We start from the raw sequence: 13,733 nt of genomic DNA, 5'->3' as shown, positions 1-13,733 counted from the left end.
GCTGGGATTTTTATCGTGGGGTTTCATGATTGGTCTTCAGGGGATCATAATTCCCTGGAAACATGGAAAGCCAAGTGTGGTGGTGCCTGTAATCCTAGCACTTCAGGAGGCTGGGGCAGGAAGATAGCTTGAGGCCAGGAGTTCAAGAACAGCCTGGGCAAAATAGCGAGACTGTCTCTATAAAAAATAAAATAAAATAAAAAATCAGCCAAGTGTGGCACACACTTATGGTCCTGGCTACTTGAGAGGCTGAGACAGGACGATCCCCTGAGCCCAATGAAATGGAGGCTGCAGTGAGCTGTGATTGCACCACTGCACTCCAGCCTGGGCAACAGAGTGAGACCCTGTCTCTAAAGAACAACAAAAACAAGCATATGGGGGCTTGACTTTTTCTGAGGAGAATCTGCGTGTGGCCTTCTCTGGGGTCCTGGACCTGAGAGCATGGAGACTCCAGCTGGTCCAGCCTCCACTTTCACGATGGCACTGACTGTCAGCCCTTCCCTGGCCTGCATGGCCCCTCCACCCGCTCCAGGAGGAGCACCAGTGGCTGGGGCTGGACCCCTCACACCTTGGCAGGGCCACATTTGGAGGGTGGGCCAGCTGTGCTCTTGCAGCTACAGTGCCCCAGGGCCCGGGCGGGCTGCCAACGTGCCCCATCTTCCTCCTTCTTGCTTCCTTCCAGGGCATTTGCCCATTTTGACAAGTGCCCAGCCATCCAGCCCTGGCCACAAGGTCCCTGTGCCACCCCAAGCTGCCCCTGCTGCCTCCTCAGGTGCCCTGGCCCCTGCACACACGGGAGCCCAGGCCTCAAGGGGCCTCGGTGGGTACACTAGCCCCGATCCAACCCTTCCTGGGCCTGTGTGCACCAGGTTGCCCTGTTGGGAAGTTTCTACTGTGGCTTGTCTTGAATTTTTGTTCTGGAAGTCCTTGGTTTAAAATGCAGCAAAACCAAAAGCCCAAAGGAGCAGTCCTGGCACCAACTTGTCTGAGGCTCTGTTTCTAGGGTTAGCGTGTTTGTGCATCTGAGGTAGGCTATGTGGTGCTGCCCTGGCCTGAAGGCCACCAGCTGTCCCCGAAGGTGTCACATACCTGTGCAGCCCCCATCCCAAGCCATGCTTAGAGCTCACACAGTTGCTCTGGCAGCAAACATTTGAGAAGTGAGGTCTTTGTGGTTCCCGGTTTTGTGGAAGTTACAGGCAACTCTGCCCTCAAGGAGGTGGGTCTAGAGAAGGGGGAGGTCGGGCCGTGCTGGGTGGCCTATGGGCCTATGGATTCGGGACGCTGAGACCGGTGACAGGAAGTGTATAAGGACCAGGGCCCAGCCCCGGGATGGGGAGGTGGTAACTGTGATACCTGCCTGTCAGAGGTCTTTACAAATGTAGAGGGACCCTCTTTTGCCATGACACACACTGATTATATATGTACTTGCTCATGGGAGAAAACTGACGAGTTTGGAATGGTTTAAGGAGGCTAAACTCACAAGCACATCGCAGCCTCAGTTCTCCATGCAGCCTCAGAGGCGCTGCAGGACCCAGGAGACAGCCCTGCGGATGGAGGGAGGAGCCAAGGGGAGCCTGGGATCAGTGCCAGGCTCAGCCTGGAGGACTGACCTGAGGCCGGCTCACCTCAGAGAAGCCCCTCGTGTGGACTTGGCCAGAGGTTGCTATTGGAGTCCTCTGGGGGCCCTGCCACCTCTGTCCTTGGAGGGCAGGGACAGGGACTGTACTGTGAGGCATCAGGGCCAACCTCCCAAGGCCTCTTTGAGTTGGCCTGGCCGAGGGTGCCTGTGCTGTGAGTGGGTACGTGGGCCACCCCTCCCCGTCCCCGGCCATGTCTTTCTGAGGTCCTGTTCTGCACAGCACGGGTGTCCCCGCCCACCCTCAGCAGAAGCCCACCTGGGGCCACATGTCCCCAGCAGTGTGTGGTAGCTCCCTCGGGCCTCCAGGCTGGTGCTGAGACCCTCCAGGAGCCCAGCACCTCATGTCCTGCCACATGGGCCCTCTTCAGGGTACTGCTCCGTCTCCCTGCCGGGCCCAGCACAGGGCACAGCATGGCTGCCCTCCCTGGCAGCCACACCTCCTCCTCTGACCGTAAATGCTCATCTCTCTTCTTGCCTGTCTCAGTTGACCTTGAAACAGCCTGAGTGGGGGAGTTGCCTCCTTTTCACGTTCCTGGAGTCACAGTCAGGGGCTGAGGGGGTCAGGGCTGAGGGGGTCGGGCTGAGGGGGTGTCCACACAGCCAGGCTGAGGTGTGGGCCCACCTGCCCAGCTGGCAGCCCCAACCCCAGCCCGTCCCTGCACAGGGCGTATGGCCATGGCTGCGTACAGGAGGAGCTCTGTGAGCTCCAGTCCAATGCGGGGCCCTCAGCCTGTAAACTGAAGGGAGGTTTGGAGGAAGCCAGGCTTTTAGGCAGAGGGGATGGTGTGACGCCCGTGAGAAGTCAACCCAGAGGGCGTCTGGTGAGGGTGCTTGGACACACAGTGTGGACACTCAGACTGGCCCACCTAGGGGCTGGGCTTGCAGGGGAGGGGCACTGCCGCCCTCGTGCCAGCATCCTCTTGGGGCAGGGCTGCGTTGGTGTGGCTCTGACAGGAGCTGGGGTCAGGGTCTGAGCACTCCTGTCTCTGTGCATCTCCCCCACAATCCCCCACGGGGAGCCTCTGCCTGTGCAGATGCTCTGAGGGCCCGGGAGGCTGTGCCCCCCGACCCCAACCAGGCCCTGCTCACCCCCTGCCCCGCCCTCCCCACTCCACCGGGCCCTGCTCACCCCCTGCCCCGCCCTCCCCACTCCACCGGGCCCTGCTCACCCCCTGTCCTGCCTCCGCAGGTCCACAGCAAGGACAAGAAGTACGTATGCAAGGTGTGCAGCCGTGTCTTCATGTCTGCCGCCAGCGTGGGCATCAGGCATGGCTCCCGGCGCCACGGTGTGTGTGCCGACTGTGCTGGCCGCGGCATGGCCGGGCCCCTGGACCACGGCGGTGGAGGTGGCGAGGGCTCTCCAGAGGCGCTGTTCCCAGGTGATGGGCCCTATCTGGAGGACCCTGATGACCCACGAGGGGAGGCGGAGGAGCTGGGCGAGGACGACGAGGGCCTGGCCCCCGAGGATGCGCTGTTGGCGGACGACAAGGAGGAGGAAGACTCCCCGCGGCCGCGCAGCCCCCCAGGGGGCCCCGACAAGGACTTTGCCTGGCTCTCCTAGACCCGCCCACCGGCAGGGTTGGTGGCTGCCTCGCTTCGTCCACCTTTGTGTGTGTCCGACGGGTCTCCACTGCAGGGCCAGGGCCACGCTCACCCCTCTCGCGGCCCCTCCTCTGCTTCCCCCTGAACCCACCCCCCATGGAAACCAGCCCTGTGGGCCAAGAAGCAGGTGAGACCCCAGCAAGAGGGGTGCTCTGGGACCAGACATGAAGTGAGTTGGGGGAGGTCACAGGGCAGGTTTGAGTGAGGGGAGAGCACGGTCCTAAGTCCCCAGCAGGTGGTGCGGGTGTGTGAGTGGCCCCTGTGACAGCCAGCCTGGCTGGGACATGTGACGGCCCCTGTGGCCGGGTCCAGTGGGCACTGGGCGGGGTGGTATGTTCGGCCCAGAGGCCCTTGGCCTGAGCAGGTGCAGAGTTTTGCAGACACCCAGTCAGCCCGGCTGGAGCCCACCCTCCCCTCCCCTAGCAGCCAGGTCACCGCCTGTGGCTGCAGCCGTGGCCCGTGGCAGCCTGTAGAATCCAGGTGCAGTGCACAGAGAGCCCTGCCACCCTCTTACCTCTGGGCTTTGGTGCTTAACACACAACACAGCTGCAGAACCCTGCTGCAGGCCGAGGGCTCCAGGTGCTATCTTAGGTGGACACAGCCCTGTGGGCTCCTTCCAGGAGGGGACCCTCAGCCCTGTGCCCCCCAACTTCAGGCTACACCAGGTTCCCTCTGCAAGGGCCTTCGCTCAGTCACGTGCACTTCCTTGGAGAGCCTTGGGCTGCTGTGTCCACCCTGGGCTCTGCCCGTCCTGTTCTGCCCATGGCCCAGCCCGGCCGCTCCTGCTGACCCCTCCTGGACGGGCTGGAGCTGGGCTCCTGCCTTTGCTGCTAACACTGGAGGCGGTGTTCCTAACTGCAGTGTGCTGCTTACACCTCCCCGCGTGGGTAACCAAATTTTTAAGTAGTCAGAGACATATCCAGGTAGTTACATAAAATTATTTTGTTTGGCATTATTTTTCTCACTTGATGAAACTATATAGGGTTGTTTCTCCTTTAGCTTGTGGTCAAGTCCTCTTGCTGTGTTTTCAAACGCGCTCACGTTCTTTCTTTTCCTGAGTAAAAAGCAAACGTCCCACGGTATGCGCCGTGGTGCACTGCCTGGCTTTGGGGGTCCTGGAGGCAGACTGCCCAGACTCACAGCCTCAGGACAGTTGCTGCATCCTGTCTTCTTATTCAGGCTGCCTCTGACAGCCCTCACCACTAGGACATTCCGTCCCTCACCCCCTCCTCTGGCAGAGGCCACCACTGCGGTGATGTGCCTTCGGATGGGAGGTGGGCGCGGTGGCCTCCTCCTTCCCTCCAGGACCTGCCCGTGTGAAGACCCTCTGGAGTGCTGAGCTTCAGGGCTGCGTGGAAAGAGGTTTTACTCTCTCTTTTTCTAGCCTGTATACCAGGCTTTTACCCACATTGTCAGGTAAAGCACCAGCTTCCCTGACCGCTGCTGCTTGGGGAGGGCTGGGCTGGCCGGGGGTCCTGTGGAGGAGTGCATGGAGGACTCCAGGTACAGCGCAGGAGTCACGGCTTTTGTTTTTTTTTTGACATTGGCCCCCAGTTCTACCAATGACAGGGCGCCCTGGCTGGAGCTGTCATCACACACCCGCCTCAGCTCAGAGGCTGTGGCTCCTCAAAGCTGGAGAAAGAGGCCAAGATTTTTCTGCACACGGAGTGTGGGGATAGGACCAGGGCAAGCGCTGGCCCCTCAGCGGTGAGCCCTGCCCACTCATACCGAGCAAGGGGGGCAGCTCTGGCACGAGTCCCCCAGAGGACAGCACGGCCACACGGAGCTCCAGCGGAGGCCCTCTGCCCTCACCCCAGGCCAACCCCACCCCGGCCTCTTTGAGAATTCTCAGAACTTTGTACCTTTCCCCTGATTTTTAAACCCCTTTTCTAAACAGAGTGACTTTCTTATAAAATGCATTTGGAAACCAGACCTTTGCTACCCACAAATGTCTCTAGATTTTGTACCAGTCCCCAGCTCTCAGGCCGCCCTGCCCAGGACCCGGGCCCGCCTCCCCCTCCACACTCAGGATGTCCTGCTCCATCTGGCCGGCTCCCTCCGTGCGGCCTTTGCTGACCGTTTCGGGGTTCCCTGTCGGAGCTACAGGGGCATTTCCTTCCCTAAAACCAACACTGTCCCACTGACCTCCCCAAGTGTTTGCTGCGCGGCAGATCTCTCGTTCTTGTTTGCAGTTTGCCGACTGAAGAGTGGGATTTCCGAGGCCCAGGTGCACACGTCCATCTCTCAGGAGGCGTGGAGGGAAAGACATGTCATGAAGGTTTTTTTTTACGTGACTGATTTTTTTTTAAATCGATGTTCAAACTAATAAATATTTTTTTATGAAGAGGAAAAATGTGTAGATTACATTTCACATTTTGTATTTTTGTTTGTGTGTTTGTATTTTGGTGTTTGCAACACCAAAGTGGGAAATACAGTCCATTGGGGGTGGTGTTATCTGGGGGTGGGGAGGGGGGCAGGGACACCATGATTTTTCTATCAAGCTCGGGATCCTGACCAGGCTGTACACTGGGGCTCTCTGGGCTTTGGGAAACAGGACACTGCCAGGGCTACGTAGGGACCTGACTCAGAAGACGCAGCTTACTGCTTCCAACTTTGCACATCTTCCTCTTTAAAAAAACTGAGAAAATGCAAAAACTGGAACTTTTTGCAATATTATAAAAGATAATCTTATTTTAGCTCATTCTGTGACATGTGCAACTCTTATGAAAGCCATACTTAATGGTGGTGTTTTTTATTTTTCAGATCTTATATTGTGTTTTGTATGCAGCCCTTTTAGAACTGCTTGTAGTGAGGGTGCTGTGTGTGCTTTTCTTAAATATTTATTTTTTCAACATGCTTTCAACCTGTCAACAAAAACAAAACAGACAAAAAAAAAGGCAGTGTTTGAAGATTGTTGATTTTTTTCCGGGGATAATCTATATTATATTGACTTTCTATTACTTGTTATAAACCTGTGTTTGTTTTGGAGATGTGTCTACTATTGGGGAAAGAGGTTCTCATAATCGCTCGGTGGGAAATCATGGCTCTGCCGTCCTGCCTCTCTGTGGCCGTGGGTTCTTGTGGCCTCTGCGGTGAGTCTCGAAGTTTCTGCCTAGGCGCCTGTGCGTTTCCTTTCTGTGACGGGATTAGCTTAGACATCCTTGCAAAGCGATCACTTTCAATAAATTGGGGAATTGCTGCTCCAAGCAGATGCCTCCTGCGTTTCAGATGATCCTTCCTCCGGCCTCTCCTGGGGTAGGGGCAGCCGAGGGGTGACCCTCGGCCCTCTGTGGCCGGCTGCCAGCCTCCACCCACTCACCCACCACAAGGTCCCAGCCCCACAGCCTTCCTCCCAAGAGGCAGACAAAGCTTCTGGAAAAACCTCAAATCTTTAATTTCTCTCTTCGCCTGGTGCAGCCCAGACGCGAGACACCTGAGCTTCAAAAACATGGTAAAAACAGCCCCAGGGCCCGAGAGCCATCGAGTTAAGTGCGAGTGGGGGAGTCCTCTCCCCAACACTCCTCAAAGTGCATCAGGACTGGCCCCCAAAGCTGGGCCCATAACACCCTTGACAAATCCACGGGCCGACAGGCGGGGGGGGCTGCCCCCAGGGCCCTTTGGGCTAAGGGGACAGCGGTTTGGCTTTAGTGCAAAAAGCTGGTTTCTTCAGAGGCACTTTGAGTGGTGGGACCCCTCCCTGACCTGGGGGGGTTCAGGGTCAGGCCCCCCCCAATTAAAAGCAGACCCTGCAGCTGGTGAAGGCCAGGCCCTGGGGCTCTCCCTGGGCTGTTTCAGCCCCAGGCCTGGGGTTGGGGTGGGGAGGGAGAAGGTGGCAGGTTATGTTCTTGAATGAACCGGACTTAGTCCAGGAACCGCTGGCAGGCCTTCTTCCAGCGGCAGGCTGTGCACCACAGGTCCCGGCGCTCCATGCCATACACTTTCCGGCACTTCTTCGCATCGCCGCGGGGCTTCCTGGGGGGGCCACAGGGCATGGGGTGCTGTGAGACAAGGACCCTTTCCAGCTGGTGGCAGCCGCAGGCCCTCAGCCCACACGCACCTCAGGCTGACTCCAATCCTGGAGGACAAGGCGGGTGGGCAGGCTCCGACCTCCGTGGGCTGTGGCTCCAGGCGGGCGGGCGTCAGGCATCCCTGCAGGGAGACACAGTCAGGGATTTACTCCCCTCCAGAGGGCCCTGAGACCTGCCCCAGCTGCCACCAGTGGCCTTACCCACCTGGTAGACACGGTCACTGTGGCAGGACTGGGGGTTAGCAACAGCGCTCAGGAGAGGGGGTGGGGGCGGGGGCAGGGGCAGGGTGGTTGGCCGCAGGGGACTAGGCAGGGCTGGGGGTTCCAGCAGCTCTGGCAGCTCCAGGCGGGGAAAGGCAGGCGGCATGGAGGCCGTGGGGGATACTGGAGTCAGGCTGGACAGCCCATCAGTCAGCGTGTCCACACCAACATCCAGCTCTGTGTAGTAGAAGTCCTCCTCACCATCACTCTGCTCAGGCTCTGCCTGCCTCCTGCTGGGGACACAGCCAGTGGAAGCTGAAGGGGTGGCCTGGCCAGGCCTCATAAACCCAGCCAGCCCGCAGGCCCCACCGCACCCCAGGCCCTGCCGCACCCCAGGTGCACCAGGCGGATGTGTCTCTGCATCGCGGATGCCGTGCTCAACACCTTCCCACAGCTCTTCCACAGACACTGGAACATGACCTGGGCCGGGCTCTGCAGCAACAGGGACCAGGGTCAGGCTCAGCCACCACACCCGCCCCTCCCTGGGGGCCGCCCCCAAGCTCACCTTCCTTTTCCTCAGCGTGGGCTCCCCGAACAGAAAGTGGGCTGCCTCAGGGGGCAGTGGGGGTGACGGGGTGGACGGAGAGGACTGGTCACTGGCCAGGTCCCAGCCCCAGTCTCCACTGTTGCTGCTGCTGCTGTAGCTGCCTGGGGGCCGTAGGAGGGCCTCCTTCCAGGGTTCCAGGCCAGGCTCTGTAGGGACACGCCCCATGCCTTAGAACTTTGGGTGGATCTAGGGAGTCCCTAACCCTGAGCTGCTCCTGTTCACCGAGTCCCGGGTGAGCCTGGTGGGCACAGTGTCTTGGATGGAGGAGCTGGCTCCAGGGCTTGGGGAGAACCCCCCCCCCAGCACAGGAAAGGGTCAGCAGATGTGTGTGGCCAGCGATGTGGAGGTAAACAGGTCAGGGAGGCCAGAAGGCCTGGGTCCTGCAGCTTTGGCCTCAGTAAGGGGCACTGAGGGTGCGGAAGTCCATTTGAGAAAGCAGTCCCAGGTTTGAGGGTTCTGCTTGTCCCACAGAGGCTGGGTGGCTGTAGGTTCTGAGCCCTGTCCCCACCCACAGTGCTAAATGCAGACATCTGAGTCTTACCTGGGCTGAAGGCTGCAACTGGGGCCCCCAGAAGGAGAGGGCTGGTGGACAGGCTTGTAAGGGCAGCAGCAGCCATGACCTCGTCCAGCCGGGCTTTTCCTGGGGTGGCTCTGGAGGAGATGGGGGCGGGGTGCGGGTGACCCAGCCAGAGCTCTAGGCCCCTCCCCTGGTCGGTCCACGTGCAGGCCTGGGCACGCGTGCACACCAGGCTCCCCACTCCCAGCTCTGGGCATGAGGCCTGGCTCCTCCCCCAGCTCAGGTTGCAGTGAGAGCTGAAAGCCACCAGGAGCCACCAGGAACAGGGCCAGGGTCTCCTGAAGCCTGAGTTCTCCACACCGCGGGCTTGGCTCCACTGTGGTTCCTTCAGACCCTGGTGCTGAGCAGGGGTCTGAAGCCCTGGCACAGAGGCGGGCCAGGCCCAGGCCTCCCCCTATCACACATTAACCAGGGTTGTGCAACAGCAGCTGTGGGCCTCACGCCAGGCCTGGGATGTGGGAGTGGCCAGCAGCCGGCAGCAGCCAGCAGCAGCCAGCGGGAGACTGGGCTGGAAGCACGGGCAGCTCCCCAGGCCCCAGCGAGCCAGGCCAGAGCCCGCCCCTGCCCTGGCAGCCAGACCGAGGTGTCCGGCCTGGCAGGGGTTGGGAGGTGGCGGTCAGGAGCCCCAGGGATTCCTGGACAGTCGCCCCACACCGACCGCGCAGCCTCTTCTGCACAGAGACCCACAGCCACCCCCTCCCGGTTCTGAGCTCTACCCCGAGGAACTGCGGCGGAGGGAGGCGGAGGGACTCGAGTCACCGATCATTTCTGCTCAACTCCTTCAGGGCTGAAGAGCTTGGGGGTGGCTGGGGATTACAAACCTGGAGCCCTGACCTGGCCTCCGTCGGGGCCTCCCGAGGGAAGGGGCGGGAAAGCGCGTCTCTGCACCCCACCCACCGCCCCAGCACACCCCGAGTCCCGGGACACCGCGCCTCCCGCTCACCTCTGCGCTGGGACGGGGATGTGCGCCGATGGAGTCCGGGGCCCCGTCGCCGCCCCCGCCCACTTCCCGGGGGCCCCCAGGTCCGAGGCCCGCGGCTCCGACTCCCGCGGCCGCGCGAATTCCAAGCCCGCGAAGCCGCCGCCCACCGAAGAGCCCTGCAGATGGGGAGGGGGCAGACTCAGAGGAGGCGGCGGCCGGGGAGTCCCTCCACCTCCGCCGCGGATCCGCTCGGCGCCCGCCTCGAAAACCGGCTGCGGCCGGTGTGGACGGCGCGGCCCCGCCCCCGACCCCGCCCCCAGCCCGGCGCGGCGGGAAGGACTCCCCGGCCGCCCGGCGCAGCCCCGGCGGGACCCACGGACACGCGCGGACCGACGCTGCCGCCCTCCCCGCTGCCCCGCCCCCGGGGGCCCGAAGTTTGGGCAGCACTGACGCCATCTTTGCAGCGAGAGAAACTTGGTCGGCGCCCCCGCCCACCGGCGCCCGGTACCTGCGGCGGCGTGGGCACCGTCACGGGCGCGGCGCGCGGCCCCGGACCCTCTGCGTGCAGCCAGGGCGCCTCGGCCCGCAGCGCACTGGGGTCCCGACCGGCGGCGCGGGGCGGGGGGCTCTCCATGGCCGGCCGGCCGGGCGCCGAGGCTGCAGCGGCGAGGGCTGACTCTCAGGACGCGGCCCCGGGCCGGGCCGGGCTGGCCGGGCCGCCGACCCCCGCCCTGGATCCGGCCGCCGCCCGCGCCGCGCCGCCCGGAGGCTGCCCGCCCCGCCCTGATGCGCGCATTGGCCGCGCGGCGTCCACACCGCAGGCGGGCGGGCCCGGCCGGCCGCGCTCCCGCTGGCCCGCGCTCCGAGGCCCCGCCCCGGGCCCGCCCCCTCCGGGTCGCTCCCGCGCTGGCCTGGGGAGGGAGGCCCAGCCCCGCTCCGAGGCCTCCGCCCACCCCGCGCGCCCGCGCGCCCCGCCGGGGAGGGCCGGTGCCCCAGGGGCGCGCTCGCAGAGCTGCCAGAGCCGGGGAAGGGGCCGCGAGTCCTTGGCGGGCGTCCCGGCAGCAGGTTACTCTTTAACGCTCGACTGCCCACCTCCCCCACCCCTTATGTAACACCAGGCTGGGTGGCAGAGCCCTCCCGTGGAGTCCAGGGTCCAAGTCCCACCCCGGGGCGGCCACCCTGCCGGCTGCGCTGTCCCCCGGGAGCGACTCGGACCCCGTCCCCGCACTGACCGGGAGTCTAGCCGGCAGGAGCACCGCCTTGGCTCGGCCCGGGCGCCCCGGGGCAGTCAGCCCCCCAAGGCCAGAGGGGACAGCTCCAAGCCTTCCAGACAAGCCCCCCGCCCCAACCCGCCCAGCTTTCAAGAAGAGCAGGCTGCGAGGCTGGCCGCGTTCCTCCTGCGAGGGCGCTTTATTTAGACGCGGGCCTTCTCTGGAGCTCGGGGAGGCCGCGGCTGTCAGAGCGGCCAGGACCTCACGGACCTCACGGGCTGGCAGCCCGGGGACCTGGGCCTGGCGCTGTCAGCTGTGAGGCGGGGCGGGGGACGGGCCTCACTCTGGAGGAAGGAGCACAAGTCCTTGAGTGTTGGGGGCAGGGAGGGGTCTCCAGCCCCTCCCTAGGCTGGGGCAGCTGGAAGCAGGGGGCGTCCGAGTCCCGCACGTGCTGCTTCTGCCAGCAGGGTCCCCCAGCTCCCGGATGCTCTCATACACGTTTTCCAGGGGGCTGCTGTCCACATCCAGGGCCCTGAGCGGGAGGGTCGGGGAGGCCAGGTCACTCGCCAGGGCCAGAATCGCTCCCTGGCCCTTGGGGTCCAGCGGGTCTGTGGTGGGTCCTGGGTCCCTCCTTTTAGGCTTGCAGACCCTGGAGTACAGGACGTCCACCTGGAGACAGGAAGCCAACCCGAGGAGGGGTCAGCACCATCCAACCTGCTGAGGACCTGCTGGCCCTACCCACAGTGCCCCACCCTGGCCCACATTACCTGAGCGGCCGGGGTCACCTCAGCCTTCCCCAGCTGTGGCTCTTGGGGACTGCGATGGGTCCCTTTGCGCTTCTGGACGCGGGCATACTCAGCCACCACAGGGCTGGCCGCCAAGCTGACCCCGGGGAGGGCTGCCAGCCCCACATTGGAATAGGTGGCCTCGCGGCCAGCGCACCTTGCGGTGGCTGCAGCTGCCGGCAGAGCCCAGGGCAGCTCCTGGTGTGGAAAGGCAGAGAGGGCTGCCTGCGGTCTGGTGACGTCCCTGGACACCTCCAGCCAGTGTGGGCGCAGGAGATCCATGCTGGCAGGCCGCAGGGCTGGGGGTGGGGTCAGGGCAGAGTTCACTCGGGGCAGGGGGCAGGAGCGGGTCTGACCCAAGGGGTTGGCACAGTAAGCCCCACACGGCCACCCCCGTCCCGCCCTCCGCTCACCCCTGCTGCTGCGCGGGCCCTGGTGCAGCTCGTGCAGTCTGGTGTCGGACTTGCTGAGGGAGCAGAGGTGGGTCCGCCTCAGCAGGGACTGGGGGCGAGGAAGGCTGGTCGGTCCCCTGCAGGCCCCGCCCTGGTCCCTGGGACAGCCTGGCACTCACCGCTTCCGCTCCCATCGCATTGCCCTGCAGCCTCGCCCGCTGCCTCCGCACCCTCTTCCTGGGGGCTAGAGCGTCCTCAGGCCTTGGGGGTAGGGGTGGGGGACGGGGTCGTCAGCCTCAGGTCCAAGGCCCAGTGCAGGGGCGCGTACAAAGCTGGGGGAGCGGACCTGCCTCCAGCCCCTTCCCGCGCTGGGCTGAATGGCAGCCGCAGAAAGGCGCCAGACAGAACCGGGCTGATGGACGTACCTGCGGCAGGCTGTGCACAGCGACCACAGCCAGAGGAGCAGGGCGCAGCACCCTAGAACCCAGAGGGCAGGAGGAGCCCAGGACACTGGCAGCCCCATCCTGTGAAGCCAAGACCCTGGGGGCAGAAGAAAGGGGCACTGGGTGCTGGCCAAGGGGACCTATGCCACTTGGCAGCCCCAAATCTGCACCTCCCGCGGCTGCGGAGCTCCTGCGTCTCCCGTTCCTGCTCTGACTCAGCACAGGAAGCCCCAAGGCCTGGCAGTAACTCCCTCCCAGAGGTGCCCACCTTCCCTTCTGGCAGGGGCTCCCGGTGAGGTGAGATGAGCAAGGGCTGCTCTGCCTGGCCCCTCGGTGTCCCTGCAGGTGACCATGGTAACGCCCAGCATGGCCGCGAGGAGGGGCAGGGCAGCTGTGGCCACTATAGCCCAAATTGTAACCAGCATAGGGGGGAGGCCCTGGGTGTGCGCCACAGGCCACAGACGCCACCTGCAGCCACCCTCTGCCCAGACATGGTCTCCAGTGTCAGGTAGCGCCCCCAAGCCGCTCGCCAAAGAGCCCAGAACTGGGAGAAGCTGGAGGCTGGGTCAGCAGGCAGCAGCAGCTGCTGGGGGTGCTGATACCCCCACCCCACTTCTGGCTCTTCTTGTCTGCCACTGTCTCTGCCAGAGGATCTGTCCCCTTCTTGGGGATTAGCAGAACTTCTAGGGGTGGGGGACGCCTTAGAGTCAGCACATCCCGCGGCACGGAGGCAGCGGCTGGCGGCTGAGAGGTGGTCTCTAGAGTTTGGGGCCAGTCTGCCCAGACCCAGGGAGTGGGTTTCAGCCCGGCCGACTAACCCAGCTACAGCCACGTCCCAAGACCTCCCAGACCCCAGCTACCCCCCAGGAGGGCACTTGGGGACCAAGGGACTTGGGGATCTGCCCAGGCACTTACCAAGCCCACGGCCAGGGGTCCTCAGCTCTGTCTGGGGCAGGCCAGGAAGGTCTTTGTGCAGCCCTCGGCTGAGCTCCCCACCTCATCACTTCCTGCTCCTGTTGCCGAGCGCCTCCCCTGAGCCTCCCACCCTGGGCAGCAGCCACCACCGCAGCCTCACCCACCTGCTGCGCCCCGCCCGAAGCCTAGATGAAACGTGTGTGCCTCAAGCCCGCACTGTTCTGACAGCCTAACTCACATCCCTTCCACACATGAAGACGTGAGCAGAGCTGGCACAGAACCCCCAAACCCACAGGGCCAGGTCTGCCTGCCTCACCAGGAGTACCCCACGTGGTGGGCCACAGTCCTCCCGCCCGTCTCGCCCGCTGGCCCGTCTCGCCCGCTGGCCCGTCTCACCCGCTGGCCCGTCTTG

General features: G+C 63.5%; 3 protein-coding genes across 9 annotated transcripts in view; 1 reads left to right on the top strand and 2 right to left on the bottom strand.

Annotated features, from left to right (window-relative positions):
- Positions 1-6,450, top strand: part of ZBTB46 (zinc finger and BTB domain containing 46) — a 90,526-nt gene extending 84,076 nt beyond the window's left edge. For all 3 annotated transcript variants that reach the window (XM_033187157.1, XM_033187155.1, XM_033187156.1), the window contains exon 5: positions 2,829-6,450. In XM_033187157.1, the coding sequence (XP_033043048.1) occupies positions 2,829-3,200 (372 nt within the window). In that variant the 3' untranslated portion in view covers positions 3,201-6,450. The remainder of the gene's footprint in view (positions 1-2,828) is intronic.
- Positions 6,066-10,377, bottom strand: SLC2A4RG (SLC2A4 regulator). 2 transcript variants are annotated; one of them, XM_033187160.1, is made up of 8 exons: positions 10,084-10,377; positions 9,597-9,751; positions 8,618-8,727; positions 8,035-8,222; positions 7,861-7,961; positions 7,474-7,762; positions 7,299-7,390; positions 6,066-7,213 (listed from the first exon to the last, which is right to left on the bottom strand). In XM_033187160.1, the coding sequence occupies exons 1-8, from the start codon at positions 10,207-10,209 to the stop codon at positions 7,102-7,104; spliced, it is 1,173 nt and encodes a 390-aa protein (XP_033043051.1). In that variant the 5' UTR covers positions 10,210-10,377; the 3' UTR covers positions 6,066-7,101. The 2 variants fall into 2 exon arrangements, with proteins under 2 accessions (XP_033043051.1, XP_033043052.1); XM_033187161.1 differs by having other exon boundaries at positions 6,612-7,213; positions 7,474-7,759; positions 10,084-10,375.
- A 581-nt stretch (positions 10,378-10,958) lies between these two features.
- LIME1 (Lck interacting transmembrane adaptor 1) lies at positions 10,959-13,697 on the bottom strand. Of its 4 annotated transcripts, none has more exons than XR_004431376.1 (6): positions 13,322-13,696; positions 12,389-12,503; positions 12,143-12,224; positions 11,985-12,037; positions 11,554-11,870; positions 10,959-11,455 (listed from the first exon to the last, which is right to left on the bottom strand). XR_004431376.1 is itself a non-coding variant. In XM_033187165.1 (6 exons), exons 2-6 carry the CDS (start codon positions 12,484-12,486, stop codon positions 11,277-11,279), a joined length of 627 nt encoding a protein of 208 aa, XP_033043056.1. In that variant the 5' UTR covers positions 12,487-12,503; positions 13,322-13,697; the 3' UTR covers positions 10,959-11,276. The 4 variants fall into 4 exon arrangements, 3 of the variants coding, with proteins under 3 accessions (XP_033043056.1, XP_033043055.1, XP_033043054.1); XM_033187165.1 differs by having other exon boundaries at positions 10,959-11,318; positions 11,985-12,072; positions 13,322-13,697; XM_033187164.1 differs by having other exon boundaries at positions 11,985-12,072; positions 12,143-12,200; positions 13,322-13,694.
- Positions 13,698-13,733: the final 36 nt, after the last annotated feature.

Source organism: Trachypithecus francoisi, unplaced genomic scaffold (assembly GCF_009764315.1).
Source record: "Trachypithecus francoisi isolate TF-2019V2 unplaced genomic scaffold, Tfra_2.0 Lachesis_group21, whole genome shotgun sequence".
NCBI classification, from domain to species: Eukaryota; Metazoa; Chordata; class Mammalia; order Primates; family Cercopithecidae; genus Trachypithecus; species Trachypithecus francoisi.
Note: the sequence above shows the minus strand (reverse complement) of the source record. Positions and strands in the feature narration are given on the sequence as shown.

Bases quoted from the DNA above. Each gene is read 5' to 3' on its own strand.
- SLC2A4RG (XM_033187160.1), bottom strand. From the start codon at position 10,209: ATGGAGAGCCCCCCGCCCCGCGCCGCCGGTCGGGACCCCAGTGCGCTG. The intron at 7,391-7,473 runs GTGGGTAAGGCC...GTCTCCCTGCAG, and splicing joins ACAGTGACCGTGTCTACCAG to GGATGCCTGACGCCCGCCCG. The intron at 7,214-7,298 runs GTGCGTGTGGGC...TGGCCCCCCCAG, and splicing joins AGGATTGGAGTCAGCCTGAG to GAAGCCCCGCGGCGATGCGA.
- LIME1 (XM_033187163.1), bottom strand. From the start codon at position 12,486: ATGGGGCTGCCAGTGTCCTGGGCTCCTCCTGCCCTCTGGGTTCTAGGG. The intron at 12,073-12,142 runs GTGAGTGCCAGG...CCTCGCCCCCAG, and splicing joins ATGCGATGGGAGCGGAAGCG to TCCCTGCTGAGGCGGACCCA. The intron at 11,456-11,553 runs GTAATGTGGGCC...TCCTGTCTCCAG, and splicing joins AGGTGACCCCGGCCGCTCAG to GTGGACGTCCTGTACTCCAG.